Below are 19,087 nucleotides of genomic sequence, written 5' to 3' on the forward strand. Positions count from 1 at the left end.
GGGGGTCCTGCTGGGCGTTGTCAGGCTGGGTGTGTCAGGGTTTTCTCAGATTGCACTGGGGTGATGGGTTGAGGGGGGGTGGGAGGACCTTGGGGCGGCGCCCTTGTCACCTGTCATCACACCAGAGGTCCCTGCTTCTGTCTTTGGTCTGGTTCCTCACTGGCTCCTTCCTTGCTGTCCTGGGCAGGAGTCTCTGTGCACAGCCCTAGCAGCGGGGTGGGGTCCCCTGAGCACCCCCGAGGTCCTCCCTGCCCACTGCTCCGTGATTGTTTTGCCTCCGGGAAGCAGGGCCATCTCAGAGCGCCAGGGTGGGTGGTTGATGGCCCTGGACCATCATTACCCTGACCAGGGGCCAGGCTGGGTGGCACCAGCTGGAAGGGCCATAACTCAGATGTGGTCCCAGCGGGGTTATAGCTGAGACAGCCAGTTCTGCAGGTGTCCAGATCCCACCCCAGGCAACCCGTGGAGTCTCTGGGGACCTCTGAGCCCTGCTGCTTCACGGGGACTAGATGTCCAGCTTCTGCAGCCCAGCCTTCCCTGGCACTGCCCACCAGACTCAGGAAGGGCCACCTGTGACCCCAGCTGACCGAGATGGGGCAGGAGCTGGCTTCAGGGTCCATAGGGCCAGGCCTGCTGCTACCGCCTCTATTTCCCCCAAGATGTGTGCTCTAGTCTGTGGGGTCACCAGTCTCTTGTGTGAGTTGCCAGGTGCTCCAGGGGGTGTCACAAGGGCCTGTTTGCGCTCCTGAGATTGGCCTCCCCAGCTTCTGTCCTGCAGCTCAGGGCTTTCATTAACCTTCCCAGGTTGCTGCCCGTGCCTGCACTAGTCCTAGTGGACGCTATGTGCCTCCTAGCCGGGGAGACAGTAAGAGGAAGCTGGAGTCTGCATCCTTCCACGGTCCAGGCTGGGCATGGCAGGTGGCTGGGGCCAGAAGAGGCCTGGTGGGCAAAGTGTTGTCCTTGGGCACTGCCAGAGCCAGGGCACCCTGGGTAGTGAGAGGCGTTCACACAGGGTCTCCAACCTCATAGCAGCTGACATCACCAAGTACCCTGACCCCAGGCAGTAAGGACCAACCCCATCCAGTAGATGGACAGACTGAGATCAGCATCCAGCCACCTATAAGGAGGCCTCTGGGTGGATCTTGCCACCCCTGCCCCACCCCTTCCTGCCAGGCTGCTGTCCCCTAGCAGTGTAGCCACCAGCCTGCCTATTTGGGACTGTACTTGTGCCAGCGCCTGAGCTCAGAGTCCTCAGGAAGCTGGACAGTGCCACCTGGAGGTCCCCCCACCCCAAGGAGTGCAGGCTGATTCCCATGCAGATCACTGCGGGAGGGAGCCCCAGAAACACGGCCCCTGCAGGGGCGTGGGGCAGGGCCGAGCACTGGCTGAACACTAGGTCTCAGTGACCAAGGCCCCGGGAATGCTGCCCTCCACCCCCAGAAGCCAGCTTGGCCATGGCCTCCAGACCCAGGTGTCCCTCCGCAGAGTCCCCCAGGGTTAGTGGAACAGATGCACCCTCCACCTAGTCTTCCTGACGAAGTACCCAACAGCCCTGGTGAGCCAAGCTGTGTGAGCAGGGCGGGGCTCCTAGGGGGCAGCCCTCCCTCCTCCATGGCCCCTGCCCTACTCAGGAAATGGTCCCACTGACAGGCCTGAAATGCCTTGGGGCCAAATGTCAGCATAATGGGCCCTCTGCAGCTGCTGCTGGACTGGCTCCACCCATGGCAGGCAGGCTCAGGGGGCTCCCTCCCTGGGGGCTGGTCAGCCAAGAGCTACCCCCCATCTAGGACTCAAGGGGCTAAGGGAGGTGGACGGGGCCTGCACCTTCCCCAGCTACGGGTTGTTGCAGGGCCTCTGGTCTAGGAGGCCCAAGGAGCTGGTTCCACTGGTCCCCATGCCCAGCAGAAGCCAGGCACACCCAGGTGCCCCCCGCCCCGGCCGGTGCTGCACCTAATTTCCTTTAAATTTAGGTTTCTAAAGTGTATAACCTCCACAGCTGGCTTCCAAAGTGTGGGGGTCCCTGAATCCTGACATCCATACAGTGGTGTCACCTCCTCCATGGGGATGGGCCAGGGAAGGCATGGGATGCCTCTCCCCTTACCCCAGTGTCACCAAGATAGAGTCTAGTACATAGCCTGTGGGGTCTGGCTTCTCTCACCTCTGCTTTTTTTTTTTTTTCTTCCTTTTTTGGCCACCCCTTAACACATGGCATTCTCAGCCAGGGATTAGGTCACAGTGGTAGTTGTGACCTATGCTGCAGCTTCAGCTATGTCAGATCCTTTACCCTGCTGCGCTGGGCCAGGAATTGAACCTACATCCAGGCACTGCAGAGACATTGCAGATCCCATTGTGCCACAGTGGAACTCTTTTTTAAAAAAAAACAGCTTTATTGATATAATTTATATATTGTACAATCGACCTGTTTGAAATGGGTAATTCAGTGTTTTCAGTACATTCACAGATTCATGCAACTTCTATCCCCCATATCTAGTTTCAGAACATTCCCATCACCCCCAAAAGAAGCCCCATTCCCATGAGCATCAACAGCGCCCCCCCCAGCCCCTGACAACCAGGAGCCCGCTCTCTCTCTGTGTCTGTGGATGTGTCTGTTCCGGACATTTCCCATCCATGGAATCCCACACTGTGTGTCCTTCTATGTCTGCTTCTCTCACTGAGCATCGTGGTCACAAGGTCCATTCACGTGGTAGCGAGTGTTGGGGCTTCTCTTCTCATCACGGCTGAGCAGTGTCACTGTGTGGCTGGCCCCGTAGCTCCGCCCATGGATGTCCCCACTGCCCCTTACCCAGCCTGTCTTCTAGGACCCTTCGTACCTCGACGACCTCTCCAATGCCTCCATCTTCTCCTCGTCTGTGGACTCCCTCTCGGACATCGCAGACACGCCCGACTTCCTGCCTGCTGACAGCCTCAGCCAGGTGCCCACCATCTGGGATGTGAGCACCGGCCCCTCCGCCCACGACAAGGTCAGTGTGCCCCTAGCCTGCCCTCGGTTGTTCAGATGCAGAGGAGGCCATTGCATGAGAGAGCACATGTTTCCCGTGGGGTCAGATGATGCAGGCTCTGCGGGGGGGCGGGGGAACTCCAGCACCAGGTGTCCCATCAATGCTACCCCCCAACTTCCTCCATGGCTCATTCTCCACACCCTGCTCTGTGCTGGACCCCAGGGCCCCTGCCTTCTGGGGAGATGGGTTTACCAGGAGGTAAGAGGAAAGCAAGTTCCCAGACTGGTTCTCACTCTAGTGATTCTGCCCCACGCTCCCTGCCCAGGCAAGGGCCCCCTGAGTGTAGGGCGCCCCCCCTACCCCGAATGTCCTCAGTGCTGAGTGAACACCCTCAAGGAATGTAGTCACATGATGGAATAGAGCCGGGTGGGCAGGGCTGAGACTTGGAGGAGGAGGCATTGGCCAGGCCAAGTGGAGGGAACAGCACATGTGCAAAGATCCTGTGGTAGGAACAAGCCCCTTGGAGTGAATCTCAAGGCCTGGTGGGGATAGTGATGGCATGGACCTCCTTCCCAGTGTGGCGAGCAACCCCTGGCCAGCTTTTTGCCAGGGCTGCAGCACTGGGGGAGGAGCAGCATCTGTGCAGTATCTCATGAAGGACACAGATGGGGGAGGTGCGGGGTCAGGATGTAGGAGGTGGCTGGAACACAGGAGGTGGCTAGGCCCGGGACAAGGAGAGGCCAGCCTGGAGAGGTCACAGGTGACCAGGGACTCTGGGTATGCCAGGCCAGACTCTAGCACCTTCCCTGAACTGGGCAGCAGGGGCATCCTGCGAGGACTGGGGAGCCCATGCCTCTATCCAGGGTCCTCTGCCAGGAGAGCAGCTCCTAGCCTTTGGGAGCCTGAACCTGCTTCACAGCTTCAAGAGGCAAGCTTGGGCAGTGTGGCTGGGGCACCCGTGCCTTTGGGGGCAGCTGGGCTGGGACACCCCCAGGCCTGCGGCCACTCATGGGAACAGAGGGGCCAGGGAGGGCCAGGATGAGGCTGGTGGGAGGATGGGAAGTGCCAGAGCAGGCACAGTGGGCCTGTCCCTGCCTACCTGCAGGGCAGCATGAGGTAAGGTAAGGCAGCAATAGGAGGGCAGCTGAAATCCCACGTCCTGCCTGGCTGCTGTGCTGTGGCCAGCCTGACAGCCCGCCCTCGGGAACCTGACTCAGCCTTCCAGGAACCTGGGCCCATGGCTGTTTGTTTGTTTTTGTTAATTAAAAAAAAAGGAAATTAAGAATAGGTTTCTGACCTCCCTGTAATTTTATTTTTCATTTTTAAAAAACCTTGGCCATGTTTTTTTCCTTCTAGTTTTACTGAGATATAACCGATGTGAAACACTGTAAGTTTAAGGTGTGCAGCATGACAATGTGATATACGCACGTCATGAAAGGATGCCCACACTAAGTCAGTGAGCATACATCATCTCATACAAGATGCAAAATTAATGGAGTTCCCTGGAGCGTGTCAAGGAACTGGCATTGTCACTGCTGTGGACCAGGTTCAGTCCCTGGCCCAGGAACTTCGATTGCCACGGACCTAGCCAAAAAAAAAAAAAAAAAAAAAAAAAAAAAGATACAAAATTAGAGGAATAGAAAGGACTTCCTGTTGTGGCACAGTGGTAACAAACCAGACATGAGGACGCAGGTTCAATCCCTGGCCTCGCTCAGTGGATTAAGGATCTGGCGTTGCCATGAACTGTGGTTTAGGTCACAGACACGGCTCAGATCCCTGCATTGCTGTGGCTGTGGCATAGGCCAGCAGCTGTAGCTCCAATTCCACCCGTAGGCTAGGAACCCCCACGTGCCGCATGTACAGCCCTAAAAACCAAAAAAAAAAAAAAAAAAGAAGAAGAAGAAGAAGAAAAAGAAATAGAAAAACAGGAGTCTCCACTGTAGTGCAATGGGTTAAGGATCCAACTGCAGCAGCTCGGATTGCTGTAAAGGCCTGTTTGATCCCTGGCCCATTGCAGTGGGTTAAAGGATCCAGTGTTGCTGCAGTTGTGGTGTAGGTTGTAGCTCAGATTCATTCACTGGCTCAGATTCATTCACTGGCCTGGGAACTTCCATTTGTCACATCGTGGCCATTAAAAGAGAGAAAACAAATAGAAAAATATTTTTTAGGAGTTCCCGTTGTGGTGCAGTGGTTAACGAATCTGACTAGGAACCATGAGGTTGCGGGTTCGATCCCTGGCCTCGCTCAGTGGGTTAAAGGATCCAGTGTTGCTGTGAACTGTGGTGCAGGTTGCAGATGCGGCTCGGATCTGGCGTTGCTGTGGCTCTGGTGTAGGCCGGCGGCTACAGCTCCGATTAGACCCTTAGCCTGGGAACCTCCATATGCCGCGAGAGTGGCCCTAGAAAAGGCAAAAAGACAAAAAAAAAAATTTTTTTTTTTACTTATGACATGAACTTCTAGGATTTACTCTCTTAACTACTTTCACATATAATGTTCAGCAGTGTTAGTTATACTTACCAAGTTGTACGTTGCATTCCTAGTACTTATTTATCTAATACTTCATGCATCCCTTATTTATCTACCAAATCCAAGTAGGCAGGCAGCAGGGGAGGCCAGTGGCCAGCTGAAGGGCTTAAGGACAGCGAGGCGAGCCCCCACTGGGGGCTGGGGCCCCTCCAGGCACTTCTGCCCCACATCTGGCCTGAGGCTCATGTCCACTCTTCCCTCCAGCTGTTCCTGCCCAGTGGGCCATTTACAGGCCTTGAGGACCCCGTATCCTCCCTACCCAGCACCCCGCTTCTCGTCAGCTACCAGGTGAGCCAGGCCTCTTCCCTATAGCCACCCTCCCATCCTGGGAACTAGGGAGGGCCCCTCACACTCAGGCATCTGCTGTGTGCCAAGCCCTGTGCTAGGTTAGAAGCATAGTCTGCCCACTGGGGACCATGGGCAGGGAAGCTGAGGTGCCAGGAAGGGACCATGCTGTGTGGGGCGGTCCAGGCCCCTGCCTTGGTGGGGACGCTGGTGTGCTGAGGGGATGCAGGGGACAGGATCAGCTCCAGCATGACAACACCTGGCCATCAGTCTCAGAGTCAGCCCGAGGAGGAGGAAGAGGCTGAGGAGGATGAGGCAGAGGAACTGGGCCACGCGGAGACCTATGCAGACTACGTGCCTTCCAAGTGTGAGTATCCTGGCGACGCCCAGCAGGCGACCTCTGGGCTGCACAGCCCCAGGGGCACTGGGTTCCTGAAGGTCCCAGGTCCCTTAAACCACCAAGGCAGGTGTGGGAGCTGTAGGCGGTCTGTAGAGGGGCAGTTCTGTAATCAGGTTGTAATCTTCATTTGGTGCAAAATCAAGAGATGAGCACAAAACCGGAGATGGAGGTTGCCGTGGAGGGGCAGGCTGCCTTCTTCCACACCCGTGGGGGCGGGGGTTAGGGATCTTAGTGCATGATGGGGCCCTCCTCTTCTGGGAGAGTGCCCCGCCCATCCTGGCCTCAGGCAGACCTCCCTTAGGCCCTGGCCACGCCCCTGACCTGCCCCTCGCCACGCCCCTCCAGCCAAGATTGGGAAGCAGCACCCGGACCGTGTAGTGGAGACCAGCACGCTGTCCAGTGTCCCGCCGCCAGATATCACTTACACCCTAGCTCTGCCCACCTCGGACAGCGGGGCTCTTTCTGCCCTGCAGCTGGAGGCCATCACCTACGCCTGCCAGGTGATCCCGGGGGCTCCCATCGGGTTCGCGTCGGGTGTGGGAGGGAGTCTCAGTTCCCACCCTGACTCTGCAGCCTGCTGACTTCCCTGTCTTCTCCCCGACCCCCACAGCAACACGAGGTCCTTCTCCCAGGCGGGCAGCGCGCGGGGTTCCTAATCGGGGATGGCGCGGGCGTGGGCAAGGGCCGCACTGTGGCTGGCATCATCCTGGAGAACTACCTTCGGGGCAGGAAGAAGGCCTTGTGGTGAGTGTCCCCCCTTTGAGTGCGGGCGCACTGGAAGGTGAGGAGGGGGTTCCTGACGCCTACTGGCCCACATCCCCAGGTTCAGCGTCTCTAATGATCTCAAGTATGACGCGGAGCGAGACCTAAGGGACATCGCTGCCTCTGGCATCGCGGTGCATGCGCTGAGCAAGGTAGGTGGACCACAGCCCACCCAGCCCTGGTGGGGGTCCCAGAGGCCCGGCATGGCCAAGACACCACTCGCACCAATGCCTGCTCCTTTCCCCAGATCAAGTATGGCGACAACACTACCTCAGAGGGCGTCCTCTTCGCCACCTACTCCGCCCTGATCGGGGAGAGCCAAGCTGGCGGGCAGCACCGTACGCGCATCCGGCAGATACTGGAGTGGTGCGGGGAGGCCTTCGATGGCGTGGTATCCTGACCTGGGGCGAGGCGTGGGCGGGGGCGGGGCGGGGGAAGGGTTGTGGAGGGACAGGGCGGGGTTTGAGGAGGGCGGGGCCCAGGCTGCTAGCCGGGAGTCTGGTCTTGGCTGGCTGGCCAGCAGGCCGGGCGGGGGAGGGGGCGGAAGTGCGGGAGAAATTCCCGGCAGGCAGGGCAGGCAGGGCCCGGTGGCTCTGGCTCAGCCTCAGAGACCGCTGTTAATACGCCCCTGCCTCGGCCTCCTGGCTCCAGCAGGCTGGACCCTTGACCACAGGGGCGGGGGCGGGGGCTGTTTTCTGTGACACTGTGGGGTGACAGGGCGGGAGGTCTAGGGGCACAGAGCACTTCCTACCCCTTCCTTGTCCATCCAGCCCCGTAGTTGTCCTGGGCTCCATGGGGCGGGCCAGCAAGGCCAGGAGGCCTCACTGCTCTGGGCCCTTCCCAACTGCAGCAGGAAGCCCTCGGTCTCCCCCTGCGCTTCAGCCTGAGAACACTCTTTTTGCTCCCATCAAATCTTAGGATACCAAGGATAGGAAAGTATAAGCAAGAGTCTGATGGTTGTCTTGTATTAATTCCTTATTTCACACACTCCTCTTGCTAGTAACAACCTATAGACAAACCCTCCTTGGTCTTCCCCAGCCTCTCCCCTCTATCCCCGTCAGCCAGGCACCCGATGAGGGGCCCCAGTGTTTCCTGGGGATTGCTGCGGTGCTCGTGGAGGAGCCTCTGGCCTTACCCTCTGGGAATCCACCCTTGTTGCCAGAAGTGGGCTGACTGCACCCTCCTAAAGCCCTCCTCACTCCCCCCAGATGCATCCTCTGTTCCCAAGGGCTTAGTCTTTGCAGAGCCCCCAGGGCTAGGAGCAGCAGCAGAGTTTCTGGCAGGTCCAGGCACCTGGTGACATCTCCGCTCAGCAGCAGCACAAAAACAAGGTTAACTTCACACCCAGGGGCTACCTGCCAGCACCAGGCTCACCTCCTCACCTGTGTTGTCACAAATCCTCTGTCGACCCTCTGTGCACATGTACATACACGTGGACCTCTGTGTGCGCATGTGTGGCACTCACACCTTCGTAATGGACATGCTTATCTGCAACTTACTCTTTCTCCCCTTGAAACATTAAGAACTTTCTTTGTCTTCCAATTTCTGTCAGCATTGTGTGGGGCCTAGAGGCTCACACACTGCAAGCACCCCACCCATGGCCAGGTACCCCCCAGGCACCTTCCAGAGTCCCTCAACCAGGAAGGGACCCCATGGGGCAATCATGGTGGGTCTGTGGGGCAGCCTGCCTTTCAGAACAGTCCTTAACCCACGCCTGTCCCAGATCGTGTTTGACGAGTGCCACAAAGCCAAGAATGCCAGCTCAACCAAGATGGGCAAGGCCGTGCTGGACCTGCAGAACAAGCTGCCCCTGGCCAGGGTTGTCTACGCCAGCGCCACAGGTGAGGACACACAGGGCAGGGAGCTGCCAGGGCCCAGTCCTCCATTAGCGATGCCAGGTCTGCAGCCTGGCTCCTGCCAGGCCCTAGGAGGCACCTCACAGCCTGTCCTCAAACACCAACCCCCATCAGAGGGTCTTTCCTCTGCCCACTGGCTGTGGGCACTTTCCCAAGACCCTCAGCAGCTCCTCCCTCCCCCAGGTGCCTCTGAGCCCCGGAACATGATCTACATGAGCCGCCTGGGCATCTGGGGCGAGGGCACGCCCTTCAGGACTTTCGAGGAGTTTTTGCATGCCATCGAGAAGAGGTACGCTCTTCACCCAGCTCCACCCCACCCATGGTGGGAGCGGGGGCCACAGAGGGCCCTGTTGGTCACACTGGGAGGCCTGGTGACTGGTGCGACCACCTTATACCCCTGCCCACACTCTTCTGGCAACCAGAGGGATCTTTAAAAGCAAATCCCATCCTTTCTTTGCCTGGTACTTCCCACTGGTCTCAGGGGAAAGCCCCCCCCCACCTTCCTGATCCCACAGATCCCTCCTTGGCCCAGGCAGACCACCTTTTGTCCGTTTCCAAGGGCTACTCGGCCCTTGGTGGCCACTGGGCCTTTACAAGTGCTCTCTGCTCCCGCTGTGCACTTGGCTCTTCCTCATTCACTCTCCAGGGCTCCGAGTGGCAGCCCCTCCCCGGGTTGATCCATCTCTGGGTGGGACCCAGCATGTGGCTGGGCAGGTCCCCTGCCAGTGCCCAGGCAGCCTGTGCTCATCCACAGGGGCGTGGGTGCCATGGAGATCGTGGCCATGGACATGAAGGTCAGCGGCATGTACATTGCACGCCAGCTCAGCTTCTCCGGTGTCACGTTCCGCATTGAGGAGATCCCACTGGCCCCGGCCTTTGAGCGCATCTATAATCGGGCAGCCCTGCTGGTGAGCCTTGGGCCACATGGATAGCCTGCGTCTCCCCCAGGAATCATGCCTTGTCTCCTTCCTCGTCTGCTCTGAAAGACACCCAGGGATTAGTCAGACTGTGAGAAGGAGGAGGCAGCCGGCCTATCTGCCTTGGTCCCTGGCAGGAGCTGAGCAACTTGATTCTGTCCAAGTTGTAGATTCTGTGCAGACCATACGACTGCGCCCTCTCGCCCTCTCCCCACGATTTCATGAGCACATTGCTGGACGTGACCCAGCTGGTAGCTATTTTCAGTGTCCACATCCTTGTGCACCTGTAGCCTGGCCCCATCCTCACCATCAGATCACACCCACCCAGGATGAGTCCTGAGCTTCAGCCCTGCCATGTCATGCTTGGCCCCTGAGCTCCCACCAGAACTGGATCTCCCCTCAGCCTTGCCGACACCAGGGCAGGCCTCTTTCTGGGGGACCACCCTGGGCACTGAGAGGTGTAGAGCAGCCTCCTTGGCCCCCACTCAGCTGATGCCAGGCCTCCTCAGTGTGACAACCACAGATGTCCTTAGATATGATCCGGTGTACTCTGGGGGCAGGACCACCCTGGTGAGACCTCCCTGGTCTAGAGTGTGGAAAGTCAAGTGCCTGCCTGCAGAAGGCTGTCCCCCGCCCCTGGACACCTCAACTCTTCACAACCGCCACAGCCTTGCCAGCATCACCCTGCCTCCCTGTTGCACTATTTTGATCCCCCACCTCTGGCCTCGTGTTTCAGCCGGGTGGGAGTGGGCAGGTGGGCACCTGGGTCCTGGGGGCCGGCAGGGGTGAGCTGAGGTGACTGTGTCGTTGCAGTGGGCCGAGGCCCTGGGCGTGTTCCAGCAGGCAGCCGACTGGATTGGCCTGGAGTCCCGCAAGTCCCTGTGGGGTCAGTTCTGGTCGGCCCACCAGCGCTTCTTCAAGTACCTTTGTGTGGCCGCCAAGGTGCACCGGCTGGTGGAGCTGGCCCGGGAGGAGCTAGCCCGGGACAAGGTGAGTAAGGACTGTGTCAAGACCCCGCACCCCTGTGCAGGGGGCAGGTGGCAGAGCCTGGCACCCCATGTCAGGATATCAGTCTCAGGGTCGAAGAGGAGCCTGTGCGTGTCTGGGAGGCCCCCACCCATGGGTGAGAGTGGTGATGCTGGACCCAGTCCTGCCCACTCCCAGCTCCCTGTGGCAGGTGGCAAGCAGGGCCTGGCTCCAGGCTCCCCATGTCCAGGCCGGGCTGGTGAGTCCCCAGACAGTATGGGGCAGGGCCAGGCAGAGAAAAGCAGGGGGTCCAGGAGCTGAGGCTGCTGTTGGCTGCCAGGTGGAGTTCCCAGGTAGCTCTGGGCTTACTGGGGGGCTGGGTGTAGGGATCGGGGGCTTCCCTGGGGCCACGCTCCAAGGCTGGTGGTTGAGGGTCCCAGACTCACTCACCACCCCAACTCCCACAGTGCGTGGTCATTGGGCTGCAGTCCACGGGTGAGGCGCGAACCCGGGAGGTCCTTGGCGAGAAGGAGGGACACCTCGATGGCTTCGTGTCTGCTGCTGAGTGAGTGATGCTTGTGGCCCATGAGGGTGGGTGGGGGCTACCCTGGAGCCCCCTCCCTGTGTGACCAAGCAAGTGCCCCCACCCTGGTCTAGCCTGTGGCCTGGTCTTCCGTGTGACTCCAGCTGAAGGAGCCAGCCCGAGACCCTCAGAGACCTTAGTAAAGCCATCAAGGAGACCTATGGGGACCCCAGGACTGGGAGGGTGCTGGCCAAGGGCTGAGGCTTTAGAATGAGGCTTACAGATGCCCATCCCCCACATGGGTGTGGTGCCCTTTCAAGGACTGCACTTTAATTTTAGATACTGGCCTTGGTGTTCCCCGAAGCCCCTGGTCTCTCTCCCCACCCTGAGCAAGGGTCCTAGAAGGAGGCTCTTCGCCTGGCTCCACCCAGCCCCCACCCACACTCAGTGCTCCCTGCAGCCACAGGCCCAAGTGCAAGGCAGGGGGGCCCTGTCCCACTGTGCTTATAGCTCCTTTCGCCCACCTTCCTGGACTCCCTGTACCCAGACACATTGCAGGGTTCTTTGGCGCTGGGCATCCTCCCCCACACCCCCCCTTCCCCTGGGCAGCAAATCCACACAGGGGACCCAACTCCTCTGAGTCTCCTGGTGAAAATAAACCCCTGCTTCTCACTTTCAGAGGCGTCTTTCTGTCACTAATTCTGAAGCACTTTCCTTCAACCAAGAGAAAGCGAGAGAGAGGAGCAGGCAGTAAGAGAAAACGTAAGCCTCCCACCTCTGACCTCAAACCTCCCTTCTGGCTGTGGCCTCCTTGCCCTGGCCTGGGGCTTCCCTCCCTTCTGAGGGACCTGTCACCCCCCCCCACTGTCCCCCCTACTGCTGGTTGCACAGCCATGTGGCCTGACCCCTGATCCACACCCCAACCTTCCAGGGCAGCTGCTGAGTCAGCAAAAGACCCCAGTGCAGCAAGATAGGGGTGCAGCTAGCTTGGCCCACGTGGCCGCATGCCCAGAACGAGGGGGCCTTGCTCTCCCCAGGTGAAAGTGAGCCTGAGGCTGAAACCATACTGGTCATGTGGACCAGGATGGAACCTTTCAAAAGCATCCTGGGGGAGTTCCCGTTGTGGCTCAAAGAAATGAACCTGACTGGTATCCATGAGGACGCAGCTTCAATCCCTGGCCTCGCTCAGTGGGTTAAGGATCCAGCATTGCTGTGAGCTGCTCTGTAGGTTGCAGACAGGCTTGGATCTAGCATTGCTGTAGCTGTGGTGTAGGCCGGCAGCTGAAGCTCCAATTCAACTCCTAGCCTGGGAGCTGCTACAGGTGCATCCCTAAAAATGGGGGAGAAAAAAAGGCATCCTGGGGAGTTCTCTTCTGATCCAGTGGGTTAAGGATCTGGTGTTGTCACTGCAGCAAAAAAAAAAAAAAAAAGTATCTCAGGATAGGGGAATGACGTTTTAGTACCTGCTGGTATACACTGCCTGCTCTTCCTCCAGGCAAAGGCTGAGCCCCCACTTATGGGGAGAAGTGAGGCTCAGAGAGGCCAAGCAACTCACCTGTTGCCCAGTCCTGCTCCTTCCATCTCCTGGGACCGGCTGTCAGGGTGTCTGGACAGCAGATGAGTTCCCTCAGCCCCTGGATGGCCATCTTGTCCAAGCCTGGGCACATCCTTTGGCTGACCCATCCATGGCCACCTCATGAGGCTGCGCGCATAGCCTTGCTGGGCGCCATCCTAAGACACACCGCTGTCAGGAAGTCTGATGGCTGTTAGAACTGCCCCTTGGAGTTCCCATTGTGGCTCAGTGGGTTAAGAATCCAACTAGTATCCATGAAGATATGGGTTTGATCCCTGGCCTCGCTCAGCAGATTAAGGTTCTGGTGTTGCTATGAGCTGTGATGTAGGTCACACATGCAGCTCAGATCTGGTGTCACTGTGGCATAAGCTGGCAGCTGCAGCTCTGATTCGACCCCCAGCTTGGGAACCTCCATATGCTGCAGTTGCGGCCCTAAAAAAGGGAAAAAAAAAAAAAGAACTGCCGCTTTACACTGTGCTGCAAAGCTGAACAGAGCAAGGGGCCCAGCCCTGAATCCTGACTGTCCCAGCAGACAGACCTGTCCCTGGACCGCTGGGAGGCCCCCCAGGCCAGAGTTGCAGGACTGGGCCCTTGTGACCCCTGTCTGCACCCCCGCAGGGCGGCCACGAGGTCGTGGAGCCAAGGCACCCAGGCTGGCATGCGAGGTGGCAGGTGTGATCCGTATCAGTGATGACAGCAGCACGGAGTCTGACGGTGGCCTGGATAGTGACTTCCACTCCTCCCCCGAGTCCCTGTTGGATGATGACGTGGTCATCGTGGATGCCATCGGGCTCCCAGCTGATGACCGCGGTGAGGCATGGTGCTGCCCTGCCCCCGCCCTGCCCCACATCTTCTCTTCTTAGGCTCAAAGAGGGGAGGTCAGGGCTTGCAGCTGGGCAGGGGCAGAGCCAGGTTCATGCTGGAAGTTGGGGGTGGGGAGGATGGTAGGAGAAGGTTCTGGACCTCCATACCTCCTGTGCTTACCCCCATTCCCCAGGGACCCTTTGGCCTCGAGGGCCCAGGATTTATTCTCACTGCGAGCGGGGTGGTGGGCAGGCAGCCTGGCTGGTCCCACCTGACCCTCCGGCCCCACAGGCCCCCTGTGCCCCCCACAGCGGGACCTGCACGGCCCTGGCATCCTGGAGCGGGTCGAGCGGCTGAAGCAGGACCTGCTGGCCAAGGTGAGGGCGTTGGGCCGGGAGCTGCCGGTCAATACCCTGGATGAGCTTATCGACCAGCTGGGAGGCCCAGAGCAGGTGGCCGAGGTGAGCTCTGGTGCCCCCTGGTGCCTGCCCCCAGTATCTCGGTTGGGTTACCTCCCTCAGCCACTGACACACACACATACACCCTGCCCCTGGCTAGTGCTCCCAGCCCGGGCCTTCGGGTCCCAGGTGCTCTCTCCAGTCCCTGCCTGGCCCCCAGCCCCTGCTCCCTCCCATCCCCCCTTTCCACTTGCATTCTTTCCCAGGATGTTCCTGTGCTGCCACCTCAGGTATGTCTAGGTCCCAGGTGGCTGGGCTGCAGTAAAATGCTTAGGAGCATGTAGTGAAAATTCCTGCTGACTCCCCGAGGCCACCTGAGCCTGGGAGAGACAGTCCTGGCAGCCCCCACTGCACACACCCAGGAGCCCCAGGGTCACAGGCAGGGGGCGGGCAAACAGGCACAGGCACACGGGCTGACGACCTATGCCCTCGCCCCCACCATGGCCACAGATGACCGGCAGGAAGGGCCGCGTGGTGTCCAGGCCTGATGGGACTGTGGCTTTTGAGTCCCGGGCAGAGCAGGGCCTCTCCATCGACCACGTGAACCTCAGAGAGAAGGAGCGCTTCATGAATGGCGAGAAGGTAGGGACCTTGTCTGCAGGGCACCCACTCTACCGTAAGCCAGGAGAAGGGGCCCTCAGGGCCCTGTGGGTGGGGAAAGCGCAGAGGTCAGAGGGCTGGAGGACCACCGGCTGTGTGCAGGTGGGTGCTAGCTGCCGCCTGTTGGTCCAAATCACATATGCACTACTTCAGTGCCTGGCCACTGCTTCTCCAAGCCACCCCGTGGGGGAACCAGGATGGTTCAGACTCTATGCTAAGCCCTTGTGGGCCCCTCTATGGACACACGTACCTGAGCTTCCTGCCTGGGTCCCACTAAATGCATCCAGCTGACCCAGGGCACATGGGGTGCTCACCCTGCCACCCCACTGACCAGGCCGTGTCTGTGCCGTGCCCCCCAGCTCGTGGCCATCATCTCAGAGGCCTCCAGCTCCGGTGTTTCCCTCCAAGCCGACCGCCGGGTCCAGAACCAGCGGCGCCGAGTCCACATGACACTGGAGCTTCCCTGGAGTGCTGACCGGGCCATCCAGCAGTTTGGTGAGCCACGCCCCAAGCTACCCTGCCCCAAGCCATGCCTCCCTTTGGACCACCTGGTCCTTAGAAGCCCCTCTGCCTCCAGGCCGGACCCACCGGTCCAACCAGGTCTCCGCACCGGAGTACATCTTCCTCATCTCGGAGCTTGCTGGGGAGCGAAGGTTTGCCTCCATTGTGGCCAAGCGGCTGGAGAGCCTGGTGAGCGAGCAAGCAGGCCGGGGCCTGGGCCAGGGAGGGCGGGTCCAGGAGGAGAGGAGCAGTGTGTGACAGCTTCCCACATCCTGGGCAGGGGGCTCTCACCCACGGAGACCGCCGTGCCACCGAGTCCCGTGACCTGAGCAAGTACAACTTTGAGAACAAGGTACCCAGGGGGGTGGAGCCCAGGAGAGGTGAGTCCTGAGATGCCCCAGCCTCTGATGCAGTCCCACCCCTCCACACAGTATGGTGCCCGGGCCCTCAGCTGCGTCCTCACCACCATCCTAAGCCAGACGGAGAGCAAAGTGCCGCTGCCCCAGGGCTACCCTGGAGGGGACGCTGCCTTCTTCTGTGGTGAGCTGGGGTGCCTCTGCTCTCAGGGGTACAGTCTGGGGTGCGGAATTGGTAGATGGATTTGTATCGGAAGACCCTCTGTCCCCGCCAATACCTCAAGGGGACACTCCTGGTGAGGGGGAGCCCCCCTGGCGGGGAAGGAAGATGAGCGAGACTCTCCCTTCTTGCAGACATGAAGCAAGGGCTGCTGTCGGTTGGGATCGGCGGGCGCGAGTCCAGGTCTGGCTGCCTGGATGTGGAGAAGGGTGAGTTCCCACACAGCCCCACACCTCCAGATGGGGGGACAGGGAGGGGCCAGGTTGACCCAGCCTGAGGCGCCCTCTCGCCAGCAGACTGCTCCATCAGCAAGTTCCTGAACCGCATCCTGGGGCTGGAGGTGCACAAGCAGAACGCCCTTTTCCAATACTTTTCTGACACCTTTGACCACCTCATCGCTGCTGACAAGAAGGAGGGCAAATATGACATGGGTATCCTGGGTGAGTGCAGCTGGGGACACCCTCCCCCAGCCCCGAGCCAGAGTCCTGGACCACCGACTCACCCCACTCCTCCTCCCCAGACCTGGCCCCTGGCATTGATGAGATCTACGAGGAGAGCCAGCAGGTGTTCCTGGCCCCAGGGCACCCGCAGGACGGGCAGGTGGTCTTCTACAAGGTGAGATGCTGCTGCCTGCCCCCCTTCCCACCACTGCACCACCCCCACCCCTAACGCCCACACCCCACAGATCAGCGTGGACCGCGGCCTGAAGTGGGAGGAGGCCTACGCCAAGTCACTGGAGCTGACAGGTCCCCATGATGGCTTCTACCTCTCCTACAAGGTAGGCGCCCAGGGAGCCTGCAAGGCCTCCCAGAGGCAGGACCCCAGCTGATGGGCTGAGAGGGGTGCGCGGCCAGCTTCCAGCCCTCTGGGGCATACATGCTTTGGGGGCAGCCACCCAGGTTGTGTGGTGGCGCCCCCGCCCTCACACACACACCTGCCCAGGTCCGAGGCAACAAGCCCAGCTGCCTGCTGGCCCAGCAGAACCGAGGCAAGCTCTTCACTGTGTACAAACCCAACATCGGGCGGCAGAGCCAGCTGGAGACCTTCGACAGCCTGTGCCGGAAGTTCCACCGGGTAGGGCCCTGACTGTGCCTCCACCGTGCTCCAGTCTCTGCCACTCAGCTCTCCCTATCCTGGCTCCTCCGCCCCCAGGCCAGCCCTCGGACTCCATGCTCGCTTTCCTCGCCACCGGGGGCAGAATGAGCAGGCCTGGGGCCCTCGGGCGGGCATCAGTTCCTGCTTAAGCACAGGGGAGGGCAGACAGGGCACCTGTCCAGGGGCTTGACTGCCCGTGTCTGCAGGTGACGTCAGAGGAGGCCAGGGAGCCCTGGGAGAGCAGCTATAGCTTCTCGCTGACTCACTGCAGCCACACCACGTGGTGAGGACCTGGGTCGGGTCTGACTGGAAAATGGGAGATGGGGTGGCCCCAGGGGCAAGTGCACATCTGAGCCGCCCGTCCTCCCTGGGCAGGAACCGGCACTGCCGGCTGGTGCAGGAAGGCAAGGACTGCACGCAGGGCCTGCGGCTGCGGCACCACTACATGCTATGCGGTGCGCTGCTGCGTGTGTGGGGCCGCATCGCAGCTGTCATGGCTGACGTCACCAGCAGCAGCTACCTGCAGATCGTGCGCCTCAAGACCAAGGACAAGAAGAAGCAAGTTGGTGAGCGGCGGGTGCAGCGGGGTGGGGGATGTGCGCACCCCTGCAGGCCCTGACCACTCAGCCCTGCCCCAACCCACAGGCATCAAGATCCCCGAGGGCTGCGTGCGCCGCGTGCTGCAGGAGCTGCAGCTCATGGACACCGACGTGAAGCGCAAACATGCACGTGGCCGGGCTCTCCCTGCACTGCCGCCCACCCCACGCCCGCTCGAGGTCCTGGACCTCACGTACAGCCCGCCTGCCCAGGCCTTCCCTCCACCCTCCCCCTTTGCCTTCCCGCCCCCCGCCCCTGGCCCCTGCGGCCTGCTGCTGGGCGCCCCAGACGCCCCCGATGCCCCGGCTGACCCCGCGGCCCTCCTGCACCAGGGCTGCGACATCAACTTCAAGGAGGTGCTGGAGGATATGCTGCGCTCCCTCAATACCGTGCCACCCCCCAGGCCCCCGGCCCACTGGGTGCAGGTGGGGGGGCGGCAGGGGCCCCAGGGGGTGGTGGGGGCCCTGAGAGGCAGAGTGTGATCCAGTTCAGCCCCCCCTTCCCTAATTCCTAGGCCTGGGTATTCTTCTCAGACAAAACTTATTTATCTGTAATGTGCGCCATGTCTCCACCAGGGAAGCAGGTGGTGGGCGGGGTCAGGCCCCCCTGACTACTGAGGAAGGAGGGGCCAGGGGCCCTGGGCCAGCCTCCGGAGGTCTCCACTGTAGTGCCTTCCCGCTGGTGCCTGCAGACCCCCAAGATGCTGCCTGCCCAATGGGGTCTCGGAGGCCCTGCCTGGTGGGCAGTGGCTGATTGCAGGCCCCACTCAGGAGACTAGGGGGGAGGGGGCAGGCAGGGCCTGGGAGTGGGGCCCTCCTTCTCTGTGCCTCTGTCCTCTACTGCCCGCTCCAGGCCTGGGTCGGGGCTCCCACCCCACCCACCTTACAAGGCCTAGTCAGGCCAGAACCCCTGAAATCTACAATACTGGGTGGCCCCAAGAGCTGGAAACTCAGGAATCCCCAGGTGCTCAGGGCCCCGCCATCTCTGGGGGGGGGTCCATGGGGCAGATCTCCCCATTAATATATGCAATTCCCCCTTCTTGCTGTTCCCTAAATTATTGCCCAGCCACCTCTCCCAGGTCCTAGAATCTCCTGTGGAGCTGGTGGGTGGTCCCTTGGTTTCTATGTGTATTTATAATGAACTCAAGTGTACATATGTAAAGAGATCTTTTTTAAATATATGTGCCTTTTCACTACTTCCCAGGCTACCTGCTCTTCTGGCCTGCGGGGACAGTGGGGGGCGGGGGAGGGGCACCATCACATGTTCCTTCTAGGCAGGCTATTTATTTTATCTCATTTTATTTTTTATTTATTTATTTTTTTTTTTAAATTTTTGGCCACCCCATGGCACATGGAGTTCATGGACCAGGGATCAGATCCAAGCTGTAGTCATGAACTAAGCTGCAGCTGCGGCAACACTGGATCCTTAACCCGCTATCCCATGGTGCCTGGCCTGTGGATGACTGGGGCCAGGGTAGGAGAGACACCCCACCCCTGGAGGCTGTTTGTCCATTGTGGTCCTGGCACTGGAACTGCAGGCCAGCTGCCTCTGCACTGGCTGTCTCCAGCCCATTAGACACACGGCCTTGCCTGGGACCCCTGTGGTGGTGCCGCGTCCCTTTCATCAGACTCTGCCTTGGCTTCTCCCCCTTTCTTCCTCAGGTGGTGGTGGCTGTGGCATGCGGGGCA

At 60.1% G+C, this 19,087-nt stretch overlaps 1 protein-coding gene across 1 annotated transcript in view; it reads left to right on the top strand.

Moving 5' to 3' along the window:
- SBNO2 (strawberry notch homolog 2) overlaps positions 1 to 18,594 on the top strand; it is a 42,313-nt gene extending 23,719 nt beyond the window's left edge. Inside the window, 29 exon segments of the mRNA XM_021084268.1 lie at positions 2,820 to 2,981; positions 5,691 to 5,774; positions 6,042 to 6,138; positions 6,517 to 6,671; positions 6,782 to 6,915; positions 6,995 to 7,085; positions 7,181 to 7,324; positions 8,657 to 8,774; positions 8,973 to 9,078; positions 9,544 to 9,697; positions 10,520 to 10,696; positions 11,140 to 11,237; positions 11,875 to 11,957; positions 13,387 to 13,578; positions 13,864 to 14,033; positions 14,481 to 14,612; positions 14,990 to 15,125; positions 15,208 to 15,320; positions 15,412 to 15,483; positions 15,563 to 15,671; positions 15,842 to 15,916; positions 16,004 to 16,147; positions 16,228 to 16,322; positions 16,393 to 16,485; positions 16,650 to 16,781; positions 17,009 to 17,085; positions 17,178 to 17,368; positions 17,448 to 17,797; positions 17,800 to 18,594. Of these exon segments, the coding sequence (XP_020939927.1) occupies positions 2,820 to 2,981; positions 5,691 to 5,774; positions 6,042 to 6,138; positions 6,517 to 6,671; positions 6,782 to 6,915; positions 6,995 to 7,085; positions 7,181 to 7,324; positions 8,657 to 8,774; positions 8,973 to 9,078; positions 9,544 to 9,697; positions 10,520 to 10,696; positions 11,140 to 11,237; positions 11,875 to 11,957; positions 13,387 to 13,578; positions 13,864 to 14,033; positions 14,481 to 14,612; positions 14,990 to 15,125; positions 15,208 to 15,320; positions 15,412 to 15,483; positions 15,563 to 15,671; positions 15,842 to 15,916; positions 16,004 to 16,147; positions 16,228 to 16,322; positions 16,393 to 16,485; positions 16,650 to 16,781; positions 17,009 to 17,085; positions 17,178 to 17,368; positions 17,448 to 17,797; positions 17,800 to 17,913 (3,798 nt within the window). The 3' untranslated portion in view covers positions 17,914 to 18,594.

Source organism: Sus scrofa, chromosome 2 (genome assembly GCF_000003025.6).
Source record: "Sus scrofa isolate TJ Tabasco breed Duroc chromosome 2, Sscrofa11.1, whole genome shotgun sequence".
Classification (NCBI taxonomy): domain Eukaryota; kingdom Metazoa; phylum Chordata; class Mammalia; order Artiodactyla; family Suidae; genus Sus; species Sus scrofa.